Genomic DNA, 21,804 nt, shown 5'->3' on the forward strand with positions numbered 1-21,804 from the left:
GTTCATCGTACACCGTCGACTCGTAATGTTCTATTTTTTGGAATGGTGCTTCCGTTTATTTTCCGAACATTTCGGTTTTTAAAAAGTCGTGTTTACTATTAGTGAGTATCGTTGTCGTGAGTTGTGGTTTTGTTCTCTTTTTTTTCGGTTTGTTCGTTCACAACAATTGAAATAACGTGTAAATGTGAATGGAAATTTTAATCGTCGCTTTTTCTATGGAAATGTCGCATTCCATTAAATATTTACATAATAAAATTGAAATTTAAAATGTGAAATGAAAATATTTGTCCAAATTTAAATTTGACAACACGGAGCAGAGGAGAAGAAATTGTAACGTTTGAATTCAAACTGAAAATTAGCCGAAACATAGATAATCATTTTCACTCTGGTCTACATCCTGAACCAATTTCGGTGAGGTTGATTGACCGGATTTTCAAGGAAACGAGAATAGAGAAGAAAAAAAAAAGTAAAACACACAGCGAGCGAAACACTAAATGCTGTCCAACAAAACCAAACTTATGCCGTGTGCTTGCAAAGCAAAAAGTAAACAAAAAGTGACAAGAAAAGCGCTCGGATTATCTTGTTATATATCACTCTCGTTCTCTTGGCTCTTTGGTGAACCTGTGATTTTTGTGTTGCACTCGCATGTTCTTATTGCCACTTTGAAGAATACATTCATTTTCAAAAGTATCTTTTTGTTTGGATTTGGAATGTGTTTTGCTCTCTCGCTGTCCACGTTTTTGTTCCCACCTTCGTTCTATAGCTCGCTGCGAGAAAACAGCACCAGGAGCCAGCAGTAGCAGCAACGCAAATGGCAACGATTATCAGCGATTTTCCGTTGTCGAACGGTAATCCTATTTGAAAAATAAATGGCCACTTAGAAACAAAAGCTAGAAAATAAAACAAATGATTTTTATTTTCAGTCTTCTTTCAAGAAAAACTTCTTGGCAGTCAATGCTCAGCTTTGTAAAATGTAACTACCTCATTTTTTTTGTTCTTCTTCGTCTTACTTCGTCTGTATTCCTCAGTTGTTTGCCTTCATCTTCAGCAATATTGGATTTTAATTATTGCGCTTCGGCGGCAATTATCGTTTTTCCATCCGACAAAGGAAAATCGACTGTGTTGTATTGCGGCCATAATGTGTATTTAAAAATAGACAGAACGAAAACCATCACATTCCCACATTCCCGTGTGCTAGCGACGAAACGACTAACAATACTTTTCCACTTGCACACAATCCATTTCGAATGCGAGAATGACTTCAGAGGTTTGTTGATGTTGGACCGAAATGCAAAACCGATTTGCGATTGCTCAAGCGATCTCCTAAATGTGCATCTCTCGCAATAATAATAATAAATTTTATGGGCGGTTGCAAAAGGCAAAAGTTTTAATCATATTATAATTGCATGGAGTCGGATCGGTACATGCAATACGTGATATAGTCATGATTCCTAGTTTTGCTCTATTTGATATCAAGTGGTTTTCAAGTTTGAATTACAAAAGCCACTGAGTGTGCGGTTTATTGTGGTTATTTTCAGTCTATTGATTTTCACTCGGTGCCGAGAGAGAGAGAGAGAGAGAGAGAGCGACAGCGATAGAGCGAGTGCATTCGGTCTGTGTGTATCTTAGCGCAAAAGCAAAATCCATAGCCAGTGATTCTGGGCTGTGGCGAGACGAAATCTCCCGTAGTGTGTTTTTTTTCCTTTATTTTTTCTGTTCGTTCCATTCAGTGAAAGGAAAATGACGATTCTTGTGATTCGATGGTCGATAGTGATTTATGCAAATTGAATATGGCACAAAAAGCGTCTTGTGATTACATCAACTGCTTAATTTGATAAATGGCCCGACTCGACCATTCATATTTCACTATCTTGCTAATGAAAAAAAGGAATCAACTTTATTTTGGTATAAACAATACAAGCGCTCATTAAATATGCATACATATATGCAAACATCAAGCCGATTATCTAAACAAGTAGCGGTTAAATTTCTTATGCCTGCCGTTTTATTTTTCTCGTGTGCGTGTGTATGTGTTATGCCTTCACGAAAACAAATTAAAACTATATGCGAATCCATTAAAACATATGTCAACAAAACTATTAACGTTCATTTATTTTGCGCCGCCCCGTTTCCTTCGTTTCACGTTTTCCATTCGATATTTTTTCACTTTACGCTCGGTTTTTTTTCTCTCTCGCTTTCACGCAAAATACAGCCGAGTGTCACGCATATTTTACGCGTTACTTTTTGCCTTTGCAGCGACACATTGAAAAAAAATTGTGAGTGTATGTGTGTTGCCGAAACGTGAAAATTAAATCCATTAAACAAATTCTCGCGTTCATATTGTTTGGACTGGGTTTAAATCATACGGTCGCTCGATTCCTACATCAACAAACGGTATATCGTTTGATTTTTTTGAATTTCATTTCGATGAGCACCAAATATCCTACACGAAGTTTGCATTTGCCCAACACTGTGAGCTTTGATATGATTTTTTTTGCTTCACAATCGCGTCTCATCCCACTGCGGCAATTGGTGATGGTGATTTTTGGCGTATTTGTTTTTCATTCATCGATGCATTCCAATCGTGGTGAATATAATTGATCAATCGCGTCGATGGCGGGTTCCGTCCATCAAAAGCGTCTAAATTAGAAATATTGATGCGAAACAACAAATAATAAAAAAAGAACGGGATGAATTTTTCCCTTTTATCGATGAAATTAATGAGATGTTTTCAAATGGGTGAACAAATTCGTTTGGCTCGAAATTTGCGGCGCAGAACCGCCGGTGCATAAACCAACAAAAAAAAATTTATTTTGCCAACAAAAAGTGGCCGCTACACAAATTTTGCACTCAATCAAACATTCTTTCACAGCCGCAAAATAATCATATTCATTTTCATTTGTGTACAACATTCGAAATAACATTCCCATGATTATGTGATTCTTTTTTATTAACGACCTTTTGCCGTCGCTTTTTTCCTCCGCCTCATTCTCGTTTTTTTTTTTCGTTTTGTTTTTCGTATCAAGTGGCTTGAGCGACCAGCACGGAACCGAGAGCACCAGCACCAGCAACACAAAAAATACATCCAACAACTTTTTTCCCGAGTACCTCGTTTCGGTATTGTCGTGCCACACTGAAAAACTGAAAAACTCAATACTCAAGCATTCTGCTTACAGAACGAAACTTTTTTTGTTTGTAAGTTTATTTGCGCCTAAAAATAGCAACAAACAAAAAGAGCGAAAGCAGAAAAAGTTCGTAGCAAAAATTGTGTGTCTGCGTGCAGCGCGCGCGTTCACTTCCAAATTCGGGAAAACGAAAAGATATGGTCTGAATTTAAATTCTCATCGCATAATTCAATAAAACATAGAGAAAATTCGATAGAAGTAAATGTGGAAAAAAGCGACTGGAATCACAACGGCTGCAGCAACGACGGCGGTGGCCTCACACACGTTGAGAAAGCGAGCAATATCAAAATAAGCGAGTGAAGAATTCAATTGGTGAACTCGTTCAGTTCGTATTTCGTAAGCAACTGTTCGATGGCATTGTAAACATTTCACTCTGCCTTCATTCCAAACTTTCTCTCTCTTTCTCGGTGTGTGTGTGTGTCTCTCTATCGCAAAACTCAAATCCAAGAACTTTTCCCTTTACTTCGTTTGGGTGAAAAATTATTTGTTTCTCTTTCTGGGTATACTTTGGAAAACAAAATTATGGAACATGTCAGACATTGTTTCTAGCGGAATTTTCTGTTTGATTTCGATTGTTTTTGAAAATGTTCATTGAAAAATTCATGCAATCGAAAGCCGTTGATCCGATTGAAAAGCGGCGAAGTTTTCCATAAACATTTCGCCAAGTGATTGATTTGTTTACGACAATCGAATAATATGCACCAATTGGCTGTAATAGAAAAAAGAATCGATCGATCGTCGCCCGTCGCGAAGTCATTTTTATTCATTAGATTCGAGTCGTTTTCTTTCATCCTTTTTTTGGAACCGCCTGAGTATTAATCATATTCGCATTTTAAATATTTTCATATTTTCACGGCAGCTGACAGGAAATGATGATTCATTTGCGATATGAAATGCAATTGCAATTGCAGTGCATTGCTGACCATTGGAATGAGCTAGAGAGAGAGAGAGAGAGAGAGAGAGAGAGAGAGAGAGAGAGAGAGAGAAATTAATCAAGATAAAGGGCAGCATATGTGATATATTCCATATCATTAATTGTGCAAAATGGTCAATAATTTGCACGCAATCACACCTCGAGGTCATATTTCACTTTTAGATTGCAAACGAATTATCAAGCCATAAAAGCAATTTAATCGATTCTTCAAATAGATTTATTCATGCACAATTGCACTGAACAAGCAAATTGCCGAATATGTGTGTGCAGCGCACGGGCACATCAACTCAATCCGATCCAGTCGTACAAAAGGTGTATGCATGCCGATGCATACGTAATAAAACCCAAACGCTGATACACATATCAATTGCTTTTAAATCTAAATGGATTGGTGGATAAATGGCTAAAAAGTTGATGTTGATGTGTGCATTTGTTACATTCTCGAGCTTACCGATGGGCTGGAAATGCAAACCCGAAAAAAAACTCAACGTCAGTAAGCGACCGAATGAAGCGCTACCAGGCAAAAAACACGACAAATAAGTTATTATACGGAGCGCACACAAAATTGCCATGATTACAATCGCTCGAATGCCATCATCATTTGAAAAATACCGAATATTTCGATTCTAACAATTTGGTCGAAATAAATTGGGAAAATGGGATTTTATATCATGCTCGATTTCCAATCGATGACTCCTTTTTTTCGGTTTCATCGGATTATATTGATAATTCTTGTCATTTATAAAACCGGCTATAATAATCATAGAGCGGAAAATATGGTTGAATATGAACACGGACAAAATCGACGATGGATCAAATTTCCATTATTCAAATTGGATTCATTAGTTTGTAAATGATTGCATTAATTCACCGTATATAGCGAAATGTGATCCAAATAATCGTAAATTGTTTTTACAGTTGACGAACTTTGGCAAAAGAAGCAATTTCAATAGGCGACAATTGACTTAATTAATTTGTAAAAGTGGATGTTGTTAACCAATTGACAAAAATGAACAACGCACATTATCGTTGATACCAATCGCGAAAAAAAAATAATACTGTGTGTGTGTGTGTGTATTTGTGTGCGTCAAAAAATAAAACTGCGTAACTGGAATTTTTACGATATCCTTTGCATCGTTTTTTTTTTTGGTCGTCAAAGTGAGGGGTTCATTTTCGCACCGCAAAACCGAAATGCAAATAAATGTGGCAATAAACGGCGATCTGATATAATAAAAATACCAAAAAAAATGCTATCGAAAACGATTACCACAATAAACACTAATGATAATCGATACAATTAAACACGAACAACAATTGATGTTTGCACATTGACAATGACTTGGACCGAACATCGACGCGACAAAATTGAGCACAACGAGCAATGACAATTACGGCAAAGTTAAATGTGTGTCTGGTGTTTTGTGGTGCAATTTGCAATAAAAGGCGAATCATGAGATATTTAATGGCATAAAAGAATGCGATCGATTTGCTCGAACGAATAAAACGCTGTCCCACTTTTTACCGTCTGTTATGTGAACTGTAATGAAAGAGAAAAAATTTACTCCTCCGAAAAATTCATGTTATTAAATTTTATTGAATGTGCTCGCGTCAATTGAATGCTTCGAAAAAATGACACAGGTATGGAAATAGACTTACACACAGGTGGAAAAACGGGTATTACCAGTGGAAGAGATATTTATGAATAAAAAAAAAAACGAAGTCGAGAAAAATGCCAATAAAGAATGGAATGCGGATGTATTTCACATACTAAAGGATTAATATGAGCTCACCGACAGTTAAAAGGTAAATTTGCCAGACAATTTGACGACAACAAAGTTGGATATGATGACCGAAACTGATTTTTCATATCAATCTTTTTGTTTTAAGTTTTTCTTCATTTTTTCCTGCCTGCTCGCAAGCGGGACATTTTATTAATTTAAATTTAATCACGAGCGGAATTCACGTGAAATAATTCGCTCTATTTTCCGTGTTTCTCTATGTCGAATCACCTGCACAGCTTTTCATGAATGGAAAAAAATTCATCGAAAAAAAGTCAAAGTGTTCGAGAGAAAAAAAAAGGTTCGAAACATATTTCAAGATGAAAAAATATGAAGGAATTTCACATTTTTTGCATCGTCATTTCCATGTTCACGATGAAACATTGATGCGATTTGCAATATTTCAAAAGAGGATTTCGCCCAAAGTCTTCACTTTGAAGTGGAAAAGGCAATATGAATCGAAAGGGTTGCGTCTTTCGTGGAAAATCGCATCGAACCATAAAAAATGAAGGAAACTCTATGAAAATATTATCATCCGGTCAAGACGCTTTTTCGAATGCCGTCGATTCAACTCCAAACAATGAATGGAAAAAGCATCAAAACATAACAAATCGATGGCTGTTTTTATGTGTTTTCACATTCATGCCAGATTTGGACCGAAAATATAATTTTATTTGACTCATCGAAGCCGAATCGATATCGTTTTCGGAAAATGCTACCGTTTTCACGGCATTGCGTACAAAATCGTTAATGACATTCTATTGTTGTGCTGGATTCGATGCGGTTAATAGCGTATCGTTTCGATTTACAATACATTATGACGGCTTAAAACTCTATTTCCTCGGAGCATATCTCGCTCTCCCGTTGGATCCGAATGGAAACGAATTTGCGAAGGAAGAAATCTCTTTTCGTTCTGGAGCTCCCTATCGTTAGTTTAACTAGCAAACGAATATAATCTATCAAACCGAAGTCACTTAAGTATTCCAATCACAGCCTCGTTCTAAACATATTCTATTTATTTCATTCACATAAACATAAACTGGAATTGAATGCAGCAGCAAGAAGGAGAGTGTTCGTTTCGGGAGCATTTATAGATATTTTTATGTTTGCGTGAAGTAGCGCGATTTCGTGTGCCCATTTTTTTTCTTCTTCTTTTTTTTAGCCTCGTTCGAAAAGATAGAAAACTTTTGGCCCGAATAGGCTCAAGTATCAATATAAGTCGATTTAGACACGGCACACATAAGAAAGAGTGTGTAGGAAATGTGTGCTGAATTTGCTTGCACGACGCGGCACACACAATGGGAACAAGCATTTTCAGGGTAACATTAAAAAAAAACACACAACAACACATGAGCGACATCAACAACAACAGTCACCATTTGGGCGATATGTACACACCGAGAGCCAACGCAGAAGCAAACGTTTACACATGAAAACGAAAAAAAAAAATCGTCGTTTTTCGGCTAACTTATTGAGCCAAAACATGATTTTGCCAATACGAACGCGGCATTGTTATCCAATGCACGTGATCAGGTGGTATTTCAAGCACGTAATAGATGACTTTGCAAAAGAATTCGAAAGGAGTGTGCAGCATTCGGTAACGAAGCTTCCACTTCGCATTCAGCCCAAAAGTGGTAAACTTGAGCGAAACGAATACGCGCCCGTCGTCGTCATCGTCATCATCATCGCCATCGTCTGAATTGTGTACAGCTCAACTGTTTTGGCAAATTGCATTAGCGTCAATATGAGCTGTTAAGTTTTGTATTCTGACACTTTATTCGATTGCTGCAACATCATGAAAATGGTGCGATTGTAAAGTGAATTTATCGAAATTCAGTGCGAGATCGGTGTTAAATTGCAAGTCATTTCATCATTACAAGCACCATATCGTGAAAAATACTTTTGATTTCTCTGCATTTTGCCGTTTTTTTTATTGTTCATCGTCAGCGGTTCGTATTATGTTGGTGGTGATGCACAGAAAAAAAACCACGACTGCATTTTTAAAGCTTTTTTTATGTGTTTGCCATTTTTATATCTGCAATGCAATTTGCTGCTGGAAGTGAGAGAGAGAGAGAGAGAGAGAGAGAGAGAGAGACAGAAAAAAACACCCTTGAATTCTTGAAAATGATCATGCACAATTTATCTATCTATTATAATTATTTATGCGACAGCATGCAATTCTCAAATGCTTTCGAAGTAGAAATATGTGAATTATGTTTCGAGTCACAAAACGGAAATGCAAAAAAAATGGTTTGTGTGCGAGTGTGTTTTTTTACAATTCGATAAAATTCTGTGTAAAAATGTGAACGCGACCAATATATCTGTAAAAATACGGTTTATTTTAACAGAAAAACAATTTGAAACGATCGCGCCAACTAGAATGGGCAAACATTCTCACACAAATATACACACGGAGGCAGAGATAGAGGAAGAGAAAGAGAAAAAATTGTCGCTGAAATTTTACATTTAGTTTTTCGTGTGCGTTGGCGTGTTCAATTCGTCTTCTTTTTTTTCTTCGTCGCAGCATTCATGCACATTCCCAACAGCGCTGACTCTGTCCTTTCTCTCTGTCTCTTTTCTGGTTCTGCTCATTTGACATTATACATATTTGTATAGAATTTGAATCCTTATCACGTTTGGATTAAGGCAGCACGTACCAGACTTTGGAAACAAATTTTTCTATTTTTCTTCGTTATGCGAAAGGACATGACGACAATATTGGTACAAGCACACGACGTATACATACATACATGCACGGAGCGAGAGCGTAGCTAAGGCGAAAAACGAACAACGAAAAATCTCAGGCAACTCTGAATATTATCGCTTTTAAAAAGCAGCATCAAAAGCGCTGCTGAGCAAATACACACGCCCTATTCTCAATAGCAAGAGCAGGAGCCGAAGTCAGATAGAGACAGAGAAAAAGGAATAAAAAAAAACGAGCCGAATAAAATATTATTCTGGAATCTCGACTTGACATGACATTAGTGTCCCATCGCATTATGCGCTCAGTATCTTTGCGATCTGTCTATAACATCGAAGCGAACGGAAACGCATCCATAATCATTTCGATAAAATCAGAATTTATATACGTTCTCAGCCGCATTATAACCAGAGAACATTGAAAAAAGAGCGAGCGAGCGCGCACACACCAAAGCCAAAATGAATAAATTGCGAGTCAAAACCCTGTGTTCAAATCGTTTTTAAATAAGTATTCATTTTTTCCGCATGATTGCTGCTTACACCCATTCACTCTTATTACATTAGAAAATTGGAAATAACAACGTAACTGCTGGCGGGCTGAAGAAGCGTTTCATGCCGATCCTCACGTAATTGTGGTGTTTCCATTTAAAACAATAGAAGAAATTAATGGAAGTTTCGCCCTATTTAGAAATAATCCGTTCATCATTCTAATTTTTCTCGTCTGCTCTTCGGCACATCGTCTGTCACACCAGTGCACAGTGTGCGATGGCTGAAGACTCGCCGTCGTTATCATCATTAAATGAATATTATTTCGCTTTTTTTTTTATTTCATCGACCATTATGGTCGACTTTAATATTTAATTCACATAAAAAAATGTAATCCTTTGGCTGCCGTTCCTCTCCATGCTGCACCACACGAACACACAGCAAGAAGCTCCACAGCATCTTCTCCCGACAAATATCTCCTTTTCTATTTTCGATTGAATGTTATTATGTTGGAGCACAGAGAGGAAGAAAGAGGAACGGCAAAAAAGGAAGACGTTGAAGCGCACATTCACACAGTGTGCGTTACGGAATCATTCACTATACATAGTGAAAGCCGATCAGGAACGCGGCAAGCAAAAAGAAAATAAAAGACGAAATGAACTCTCCGGGTAAAAGAGTCAAACAAACACTTTTCTCGAGCCTTGTTCGGTGAACTTTTTATTGATTTTTCCCTTAATACACTATACATCCCGAAGAATCGAAAGAAAACAAAAACAACTGGCCAGAGTTCGAAGCAACAGTGGGAACGAAGAAAAGCTGCACGAACTGTAAAAAGCAAATGGAATAAAAAATAGAGAAGAAATGAAAAGAAAAAAAGAGAACATTCGCTAAGAAAAAGTTCATTTACCAAGTCATGTACGTGTTTGCTGCAGAATACTACGTGATTAGGCTTGAATTTCAATTTTTATCGACTAACAGAATCCAAATCCGCACATTTTCATTCGTCTTTTATTCCTTTTTCGTCCTCGAGCCAAATGCACAGATGGACACGGCCATGAAGTTAAACGAATGATTGAGACGCACAAGTGAAAGTTAAGTTTAAGCTAAAGAGCAAATAAAAGCACTGCGAAAATTTACAACCAAAATAAGGCAAATGGCCACAGTAAAACGATAAATTCGGTGTCTGACGAAGAATCAAGCCCATTTTGGCAAATAAAGCTAGCACATTGTCAGAATGTTGAATAATGAATTCAAACACTTGATGATTGCCATAAAAATTCCAGTCTCGTTGGTACTTTCTGCATTGTTTGGGCCGAACTCACCGTTAAACTGGACCAAATTAGGCATAAAAAAAAACACGTTCATCAAGAATGTGGACAGTAATTTTGCAAAAATGTTTTTTTCCTGCAAAACCACATAATTGCTTGCGTAATTGAAACCATATGTAAATACTGCTTGAATCAAACTGATTTTTACGAAACAAATCAATTTCATTTTCTAATATTTTTTTTTGGTTGTTGACAGTGTTGAATAATTTGAATTGATTTTTTGTTCTTTGAACAAAAATCTATTCTTTTATTTGAAACATCAAATGTGATGGCGAAGAAAAAACTGTCCATTGCTTTTCGACCTGTCTGTGTGGATTACAGTTGCTAACCCCAATTCAAATTCAAATTCCCAACTAAGTGACATTCTAGCGATGTGAAGCATATTGATATACTTCCATTCCGAAAATGACTAGGCAAGCACATTCTTCTCTTCTTTTTTTCTGTATATGAATGGACATTGAAACTGTATCGTTGGCATAAAAGCGAGACCTTAAACAAATATAGCATTGACTGGGTCAAACAGTTTCGTCACCCGAAAAAGTATGTAAATGATGAATGTTTCATATTTTAACGTTAAAATGCATGGTCGACATTCATCCATAGTCATCTTTCAGGCCATCAAATGTGTACGATTCGCCCATTCAAATGCTCACCATCCACACGTTTTGGCATCGATCAACTCAGCTCGTTCCATACATTTGTTCCGTTATTCGTTATTCGTTTCTCGTGTTTTTTTTTCTCTTCTCTCTGCCACTGCTGTTGTATTATTCAAATGACTTTCCCATGTCCCCGAAGCTACTTGATATGCGAAACGTCTTCGTTATTTAATTTAGTTCGAAAATGAGAATATTTCTTGTGTGATGCTCATTTCGATGCGAAAGACACAACACAACAGGAATCGTCTACGTTGGTTGGCTTTTTTTGTATTCGGTATGTTGCTCTGTGCTTGTCATATCTACAATGCTTTTATGTTTTCCAATTTGGATTACAATCCAAGAGAGAGAAAGAGAGAGGGAGAGAGAGAGAGAGAGAGAGAGAGAGACGATATGAATATGACATTCGGATATGAGCTTTGTGAGCCTGAACCGAACAACTGTTGGTTTTGAAGCACATTCAAGCATATTTATTACTATCCATCCAGTTTCGCACCTTTCCGAAAAAATATACAGAAATGAATGCGGGGCACATTTGTAGCCCGATGATAAATAGGCGAGCTTGAATTACGTGGATATAAAAATATCAGAGAGACAGAGAAAGAGAGAAAGAAGGCAGAAAAAAGCGACAGACAACGGCAAAAAATGGATTTATCATTGCCAGGTAAAATAGCTGAAATATTATAGATAACGGCATTCCATGTATGTTGACGAAAAATGGAAGAACAATGAGCAACGAGCTACGAAACACAAATGCAATGCTCTGGCAAATGAAAATGAAATTATTTTAATAGCATAACATAAATATTTTCAATGTGGATTTTGTCTTATCATCTCAACATTCGGTTTTTTTTTCCTGCTGCGGTTGTAGCTGCTTGTGCTGTTTCGGTTTCATTATTATTTGTCACTCTTGGGGAATTGTGTCCTGTGTAGCGTAATGGCTTTTTTTTCGCTTTTTCCTATGTTTGTGGTGTCGATGCGATGTAGAGACGGGATAATGTGGTTTTCTAAATCCAGCATATGCTCATCAATACTCGACTTCTTTTCCGCAAGTAATAATATTAATCTTTGAGAATCAAATCCAAGCAAAAGTTGATCCATTATTTACGTCAAAATCTCAAAAAATTACACACTTCAGAGAAGAAAAAGAAGCAAAAGAATGAATAAGAAATGACTCCTTGCACGTCTTACTTTATAAATTTAACTTTGCATTTTCTCATAAGAATAATAAACGCAATTTAAAATATGCTACGTGATTACATTTCACATTCTCTTTGTTTGTTTGTATTCCGGCGATAATATGAGCGAGAGAAAGAGATGAGCTAAGTCAGCAGCGTGCACATATGGAAATATGTAGAGTGGAGAGTAATGCGTGTAGAAAGAGATGAGTTATATATTTCTTTCAGTTGTCACCGCGTGACTTTGCCACGCCGTTTTGCCCAATTTGCCCTTTGTGTGTTGCTGGAAAATGCTTCGCTCCTAATCTTTTTGATATTAGCGAAAACTTAATTATTTAATGGCAAAGATATGGCCATCCATCGGTATATGAGTGTTCGGAGGCACATAAATTCTAATCGTAATTTATATTTAAAGTCGGCACAAGGTTTTTCATTGCGCGTATACATTTCTCTGTGGCTCTGGTGGATAGCATAAGCTTCTTGGTATTATGTTTCAATCTCTCGCTAAAATGAACATTTCACCATGTTTTCCCAAGCCAATTAATCTATTTATCCAGGGGACGACCAAAAAATTGCTCATATAACGACCGGAATATGAATGAACCTTGAAACAAGGGTTAAAATAAAATGTCAAAAGTTTTCGGGAGAATGGGATAGAGACACTGTGAGTGCGAGAGAGATCGAGAGCGCATTTTTGCCCAGTCGCATTGTTATCACATCGGCCAGCCATTTCCATTTGCGGTGTTTTCTCTATTTTCATAAGCAATAAGCAGTGTCATAGACCGTCTGTGTATGTGCGAGTGCGAGTGCAACTATAGGGACGGGGGGCGAGGGTGTAGACGATATGTGTATTCTGTTGGCCATGTTCACATTATGCTGTATGTGTTTGTTTATTCACACTCGTTAATGTAGCAAATTTCCTGGGTGTTTGCTTTTGCGATGAGAGAAAGTAATGTGATGCGTGAATTTTTTTTTTCTCGTCCTGTTCCGTTGCATGTATGCGTGTTGTCATTGTTTTGCATGCAATTTGCGCCACTGCAGACACAACACAACATAACATTATGCCATTGCCACATTGAACATTGTCTGAACACTCCAATTCGAAATAATACAATATTCTGGTCACAATGCACATTTCTTCGGCACTCTGCACTGTTCTATACTGCTGTGGCGCTTTTCTGCAAAAATATATAAATAATACATGCGAAAACAGTCGCACGGGTTGCTATTTAATGCTTATTATTAGGTGACGGTGTCGTTACCTATTTCATACGGACTTTTTGCGCCCGCCAACCAACGCTGAGCATAAGGATCAAAAGCGGTGTGACAGCACAATTCGTGAAAATGAGTTCACAAGCCAAAGCTAATGGCGTAAAGGATGCGTGTCATGTACAAGTTAAATATTTGTGGAAAAACAAAAATGAATGAGCGACGAGAAGGAAACGGGTTTTCGATTTAATCAACATGTACAAAGCATAAATTATGGATGATCGCATTATTTCTGTATGAAAATTTATTGCGATTCGAATAATTCATAAGATCATTAAAATGCACATGAAAATCTGCGTCGTTCATTCGTCCATCCGTTCGTTCGGTTTATGCTTCATTAAAAATCGCTAGATTTTCATGAACATTACATTTAGCTTGCATTTCGCCGATTGCATGACATTTAGCACAATGTTGCTTTATTTACTGTTCGTGTCAATGCCGAGTCCGAATGGAAAAGGGTTCGAAACAAGTTTTCAAACAACTGTTTGCCATTCATGACGTTAGCATCCCACTTTTAGTTCGCTTCATATTTAATAGATTTAGTGCGGATAATATGAAAAGACTTTGTTCATGATGAAGCGACAAATTGAGTGACAGAATATTTTATCTTGATTGAAATGCTTTTTGATTCCATTCAAACGTCAATAGTTGCCAAAGCAAAACCTCGAAATCCAATATATTACATTGGAAACCGCATGGAAATTAGCAATCATTGCAAACGCAAGATGTAATCCAACGTCACGTACTTTGGCATCATTTATTTAATGTAAGAATCAATGATAACGGAGGAAATTATTGCTGGCACCGTAATAACGAACTAAATAAATCATTGGATAAACCAATTCATTTCGTACATGAAATAGCATAATATGACAGCCACTTGAACACATGACAATCGAACCATTCCGTATCGTTTAAATCCCTTTAAGTCTGAATTCTTTTATAAGAACATTATTAAAAAGATACAAAGCTCCAAATAGAGGGAACGAAATTGCGAAATGAATGTGAAAAAAAAACACACACACACACGACCGGATGCAGTAGGAAAAAAAATAAGCAGATCAAGCGGCAAAGAAAGATGTGAAGCCAATCTAGACAGAGGTCCACACACATTTCAAGGAATGTGTGCACCATTTATCTTAAGTGGCATTTTTATACGTGTACGTGGAACCAGGTGCTGTAGTGTTACAACTTACGTTACGCACATACATACACGTGATGTTCCTACGTTTCATAATACGTAGTAATAATGGCAATGCTCTTCGGCAATCTATAAAGCGTGAAATGATGACGAAAAATAGAAAACGAAATACAAAGAAACAATAAAAACGGCAATGGATAGAGAGGGGGAGAGAGAGAGAGAGAGAGGGAAAAAAGTAGCTAGCTGGCAAACGAACTGCCACAAACCGATAGAAAACTAACTTCAACTTTCACGAAATATGTACGTGAATGGTGGTGGCTCGGTGATAGTTGATTGCATGTGGTGGGTGATTTTGCTCGAAGCTAAGGAAAACACGACTTTACTGAACTATTCTTGGCACAGAGAGAGAGAGAGAGAGAGAGACACACTCACAAATAATGTGAGTGCCTCAAAATACATGAAAAGTTCACGAGATAGAGAAAGCACAGCGACGACGACGAAGAGATATGGCAAGGACATAATGTTCAAGTTCGCCAAAATTGAGGGGGAGGTAGCGTCGCAAACAATGAATTTTGCTCACGTTTAGTTTCTCTTGATGGATGGAAATTTCGATGCAGACAAAAACCGAAATAAAGACCGAAGAAAAAATATTGTAAACTGAACCGAAGCAAAGAACATGCACGAAAAGAAGGAACGAAAACATTTTCACACACATACAAGTGCCCATACACACACACACACACGCCATCAAATTGGATATATGTGATATAAAATATTAAGAGATATTCCTATGAAATTTTTACATTGATACTGAGAGTTAAGCCGATATACGAACTTCCTCCATGTATAGAGTTGATTATGTGTGACATCTCTCATTGTCTGCTGTGGCATTACTATTGCTGCCGGCTCTGAAGTCTATGCGTTTTTTGTGCTGTGCCTTGTGCTCTATCGCGAGACCTTGTTCTCTCTGTCGCTCTACTTGCGAAAGAAAAACGATATTCCAATCCAGCAAAAGAGAGAGAAAGTAGACATGGTTTTAATTTTAAATGTTTTCCTAGTTCGTGTGCATGTTGCGAGACTGCGGCATTTCAAATGAATCCTCTGACACAAACGAAACCCCGAATCAAAGATCGTGCACGAGAAACCGGCTTTTGTTTATTCAGTACTTTTTGACAGTGACACGTTCCGAATGGCTGAAACACAAAATTAAATATTCATTATCTTTTCACTCACTTTGGCTATTCCGTTAATTAAAAACGTTATTCACCCAAATATGAATTGGCATATGCAGACAACAGCACACAATGCGCCGAGATTTCATGCATCGTCGTTTGCTCGTTCCAGAAGTATATCGCATTTATTTTTAGCCCAAAATACAAATGGCGTCGCACTGGACCAAATCTATCATGGGCACATTTTGATTAAAAATGATCACGAAATTACCTATTGCAGACAAAAAATCCGCTTGAAGAATAAGTAAAAAAAAAATACACCATTTCGACTGATGATGACTTTTTTCAAGATAATGTGGATTGTTCAGGTCCAGTCTCCAGACGCTCAAATGCCAAACGCATCTCGTTCCGAATTTCGATTCGTCGTTGTTCATGTCATTCTACTCATTGTTATTATGGATGGAAAGGAAAGGAAAATTCCGCATTAATTATACATCTCATTTAGGATCATTCTTATCTGAAGACGGAGAAAAGGCTGCCGAACTATACGCAGCTTTGCCATCCATTTTCTGCATTGTCAAAAGAAGAATAATATCAATAATTGAGATCTTTCCAGTCAAACGAGCACAAAAATCAAGCGAAAAAAGGTTTCCTTCGAGCATTTTCTTTCTTTGGTTTTCCATCTCTGTGACTCGAACAATTATAAAATCATTTTTCACTCCGAACAAACGAGAAAAGAGAGAAAGAGATTGTTGAAATCCCATGGCTCGAAAATCTTGTGCCTTAAAAATATTCGAAAGCATAGCACAGAAATGTGATTATCGAAAATGAAGATACATCTTAAGATCCATTCCATTCCATTTTCGTTTCGTCTATGTTCGTAATATTTTTGTTGTTTTTTCTTTCTTCTTGTTTTGGGAAAACTGAAGCTGACATTTTGCTCCAAAAGCAAAATACAATAAATAATTCAACACGATTTATCTGTGCCTTATTCGAGACTCGAGCGAGAATGTGTATGTGTGTGTGTATGTGTTTTGTTTGCCGTTCGGATTTTGTCAATTGTCGATATCACCGAATTTGCCCAAACAAACTAAAAAAAAGGCACAGGGCATATGTCACAAGTCAAATTAAGTCAATTCGCTCATGCTTGAAAGAAGTGGAAAAGCTCATTCACTGGGTTTGCCAACTTCATAAATACATAATGTAAGAAGTAAAATTAGAAGTAGGTCAAGCTGTTGGCTTGTCAATTGAACATAATTCGGAGAACAAACGAAATGGCAAACACATACACATCCACATTGTACGTTTGTGTATGTGTGTGTATAAATACGTAACATGTTGATTTGGCTCATGTATTTTCCATTTTCTTTATTGAAATATCCGATTCGGAAATAAAGTGAATGATGGTGGTATCTAAGAGCGTAGCGGCCGAATACAATTTGTAGTGAGCTGTTCTACTCGATTCGGTTCGGTTGGCGGTTAAAAAAGCGTATCCATCGGTTAAAATATTTCCACGAATTTGTTTCCGTTAAATTATTATCAATTATCATCATGTTCAATTATGTCTGAATAGTTTGTGCATTCTGTTTCAACTGTTGTTCCTATTTATATTCTTCCGTTGGTTTTCCGACTGTCGACTATCATTAGCATGAAAAGGATACAAATGAATAAACAAGAGAGTTGTTTGTTTCGAAAGAACAACGAAAAAAAAATAGTCGAATATTTCACGTCGCGCAAATAAACTTTTTTTTTCTGTGTTTTGCTCGGCTGAAAAAGAACTTTTTTTCCCAACAAGCAAGTACAAAGCATTTCACAAAAATTTGCATTCCGTTGCTTGTGCGGCATTCCATCAATGTCATATAGGCTGACATGAAACAAAAAATGCTCAAAAGTATTCTTTGAATTCCATGGGGAAACGGTTGTAAATACAAACACATTTGTTGTGTAGCGCTCACTCTCCGGCTTTGGCTTGCTCTTCCCTCTTCGGCATTAAAATGAAACTTTGAAACAATGGATATTTTGCCGTGCGTTCTATTCAACGGTTCGTTTCAAAACGTATTGAAGTCAAAAATCGATTTTATTTTGAGTATTTTTTTTCCATGAAGCGCCATACATACAGGGTGAGAGTGAGAGACCAGAACGCACCAGCCCCCATTTTACCGATTATATTTGAAAGCAAACTAACTAATTGTATGTTATTTTATGACTCTTTTCATTTTTCAAGAGCCGCTCAGCGAATGGCCAACAATAATGCGCCAGTTAGATCGCGAGTTCCAGACATACCGACTGCGGAGCGTGGCGGATTTTGTGGAGCACTCCAGCGGATTCAGCCTTCAATGCCAGCTGTTTTGGCGAGACGACTGGCAAACAAAGAGAACTATGGACTGGGAAAGGTGAGTGGTTGATTGTGTTTGTTGTATTCTCGTACTGCTGTTCCGTGCGTGGCCAGCGTTTATATTATGAAAATGGTGTGTATTTTGTACAATCATTATGTGTTTATAAGCCTATACATGAATAGGCCGGGTGATTTCATCAATGTAACATTTTATGTATGCGTTAACAATGTATAAAAAAAATTAACACGAAATTTATACAAACTATCAAATTAAATTATCGTTGCGCCAATTTGAGCCCATGGAAAATTGGCCGATATTACATCACACCGGAGTCGGTTGTGAATCGATTCGGTCGCTGGTTGACTGGTTGGTTTCATGTTCACTTGAGGCGTCGAATGGAAAAGAGCAATTCTCTGTCACAATAATTCTCGTTTCGGCTTCTGCCATGCATCTATCAGCCAAGCTACCGTTCGACCGACCGACCAATGTACAACGCAAAGCATTGCAGCTCCAGCAAAAAGTTGAATGTACAATGTTCAAAATCACAAAACAGAAACACAAACTCAAACTGACACAGTGTATCATGGAAAGCAAGTCATGTTCTCTTTTGTGCAGTACATTTATACCATTGACAATGTGGCAAAACAGCAAGGAAAAAAATTGACTACAAATTTCCCAATAATAAACAACAATAGCAGACATTTGTTAATGCGAAATAACCGGACAACTAACAAATATTGACATTTATTTTGTCGATGTAACGATACAACTACTCGGTGTATTTATGCGGTTTATTTCTCCATCCATTGAACACAAGCAACCGAGCGTTTGTATTTCTCTCTTTCTTTCTCAGGGATTTCACTTCCTAGTTTGTCTGCTGTCCACTTTGTTTACAGTTCAATGAATCGAATGCAGCATTTCGAACGAAAGAGATACATGTGTGATGGTACCAAGTTGAAAAAAAACTTTCTGCTTATTATTTGATTACTTTGAGTGGCCAAAGAAATCGAAAGAAGATAAACCGAAATAAAGTTTCGTTTTAACAAAACAATAGAGCTTTTTGTTGAAATTAAATAAACGGACATTGATCACAAATCGATTGCTATTGTTCTGCCTTAATTTCATCAATAAATTTTGCTCGAAGAATTTTCGATTTATTAATTTCACGTATATATACGCAGTATACTGCATGTCGGTTCCTTCGAGACGATTTTCACATTTTCACATAGACTCATTAGTATTTTCGTGTCTCATTAAATTACCTCACTCCTTTCGTGAATCAATTGATTTTCGTTTAATTTTTAAAGAAAATATCGTTTTTTCCTCATTGAACAATCCAATTTAGTACATGTTATTCTGCAGTGCAGACTGGTCCCTCGCAAGGGACACACACACACACACACACACACGCTCCACATTAATTACATTTGATGAATAATTTGCAGCTAATTCATTCATTTACTGTGATTGCCTGCTAGCATGCATAATTGTCGATATAGATGGTTCCCGCATCAATATTATTAGCAAATTTTGACACTTGGTCGGAAAAATGGTTCGATGGAAATTCATCGAAAAGAGCAAATTAATTGATATATTGCGCATTTTTTGTTGTTGTTACTCGTGTTAAATAGGTTAAAGTTATGCTGCGCATCTCGGACTCGGCACTGACAGAAGGTTCACAGCCACATTACTTGTCGATCGATAAGAAGAAGCGACAAATTACATTAACTGATCCAACACCATCGGCACCCAGTTCGGCAGCATCACAAGAGCGCGCACCAAAAGTTGCCGCACCGAAAATATTCGCATTTGATAATTTGTTTACTGACGAGGATGCTCAAATGGATGTCACATCATCGGCTCTATCCGAGGTCATACCCGCTGTGCTCGAAGGAAATGATGGTTGCCTGCTCACGCTTGGCTATGCCGAGTCAGGTATGTGGAAAATTAATATCTTTGCTATCATTAATCAATGCATGCAACGGAACGTCATTTATTATTATTTTTCCGGTTGATGGACGAAAAATCATTTTCGCTTTCATCCGATTGACGTATTTACGCTTGTAAGGATGTCTGTCTTTGCAAGAGACAGTGAAAATGGTGATATTCGATGGAGGACAGAGATAGAGCTCATTGCCATTGGTTTTTTTCTTCTCTTGCGATTATTTTTAGGTCAATCAAAAACAATGTTTGGTTCGACAGTGTCGGCAAAGGAACTGGGCGCCATACCATGTGCAATATCATGGCTATTCAAAGGAATCAATGAACGAAAACAAAAAACCGGTGCTCGCTTTTCGGTTCGAGTGAGTGCGCTGGGTGTCAGCGCAACGAAGCCAGGCTCATCATCCAAAGATCTCCTCATAGAATACGCAACAGGTAAATAATTATAAGCACTTTATATTCATAATGACAGCATAAAAACTTCTATTTCTCATATGGTTATGATTTTCCGTTCGCGTTACTCACATTTTTCCATCTTTTTTCAACCACTTTACAAAAGACTCTCTATAGTTTTTTTTCTATCTCTCGGCTGTTGTGTGCCATGGTTTTTTGGTGCGATGACAATATATGCTTTCATTCCGCATAGTTGAAAAAGTACAATACTCCACATGGAACATTCAATACGACCGCTTTTCAACCGTTTAAATGAAAGGCACTTGAGAGTACAAGAGTATTTCGCATAAATAGTCATGGATGAGCATATGATGGGAATATGCCGTGCGGCATTTTTTTTCCATCATAAACCATTATGATGAATGCATTGTTCAAAACAAAACATCCTTTAATAACAAGGCAAGACAAGGCAAGGCATGACACAGATACAATAAATACCAACTAATGGCTTTGGTCGACCCAATTTTTTTTCCTTCTCCTTTCGCTTCGATTTTACTTTCGATTCATAATTTTCATTTTCTTCTTCCGACCAATATTTCACATAGAACAATCGACGAAATGGAACACTTTTTGCTGAAATTAAAGAATGGGTTTTCCCTTGGAGTTGAAAACATTTTCTTTCTTTTACATTTCTTAGCACCCATGCACAGCTATGGTTTTGAAGGAATCGCTTCTTGTTATTCATTTGACGTTCCGATTCGCCCCCCCTTTAATTTGCCGAATGGATTCTAAATCTGGCCATTTTGAACATTACCATTGATGATACATAAGTTTATGGTGTATTTTAAAAAATTTAACTGCTTTCAATGTAATTAGTTCACATCCTTTTGCTAACACCATTCGGCCCACTCAATACGGCGTGGCCATTAAAATGACGAACAAAAGCAAATTAGAAAGAGTGTCGGAACAAATTTTATTTGTGCCGAATGTAAAAAATGTTCTCACTTGCGTAATACAGAGCAAGAGACATCTCATCGGATCACTTGGTATTGTAATTGAAAAACTCAAACAATAGAATTTAAATGTGCTCAAACACTTCGTAATGAATGCGGAATGAAGCAAAGACATTTTTTTTTTGCTTAAGAATTTTCAATTGATAAGAGGAGTGCAAATTACTTCACATTGTTCGTTTCATCGAGCACACGAAGACGAAGTGGCACACAGACCAAGATGTGGTATGAGCTAACGCGTGTACGGGCGAGTGTGCGTTCGGCAAATGAACAATTGGTTAAATTTCTCTCGATGAGATT

The 21,804-nt window shown here is 37.3% G+C and overlaps 1 protein-coding gene across 2 annotated transcripts in view; it reads left to right on the plus strand.

Annotated features, from left to right (window-relative positions):
• Positions 1-21,804, plus strand: part of LOC129569245 (kinesin-like protein GA13060) — a 54,124-nt gene that overhangs the window by 24,494 nt on the left and 7,826 nt on the right. Inside the window, exons 1-4 of one of the 2 annotated variants that reach the window (XM_055447917.1) lie at positions 5,108-5,922; positions 18,049-18,217; positions 19,792-20,095; positions 20,333-20,536. In XM_055447917.1, coding sequence (XP_055303892.1) covers positions 5,900-5,922; positions 18,049-18,217; positions 19,792-20,095; positions 20,333-20,536 — 700 coding nt within the window. In that variant the 5' untranslated portion in view covers positions 5,108-5,899. Of the gene's footprint in view, positions 1-5,107; positions 5,923-18,048; positions 18,218-19,791; positions 20,096-20,332; positions 20,537-21,804 lie in introns of those variants that run through there. The other variant, XM_055447916.1, reaches the window with a different exon arrangement.

Source organism: Sitodiplosis mosellana, unplaced genomic scaffold (assembly GCF_009176505.1).
Source record: "Sitodiplosis mosellana isolate CC-2019 unplaced genomic scaffold, AAFC_SMos_1.0 Smas_scaffold_30, whole genome shotgun sequence".
Taxonomy (NCBI): domain Eukaryota; kingdom Metazoa; phylum Arthropoda; class Insecta; order Diptera; family Cecidomyiidae; genus Sitodiplosis; species Sitodiplosis mosellana.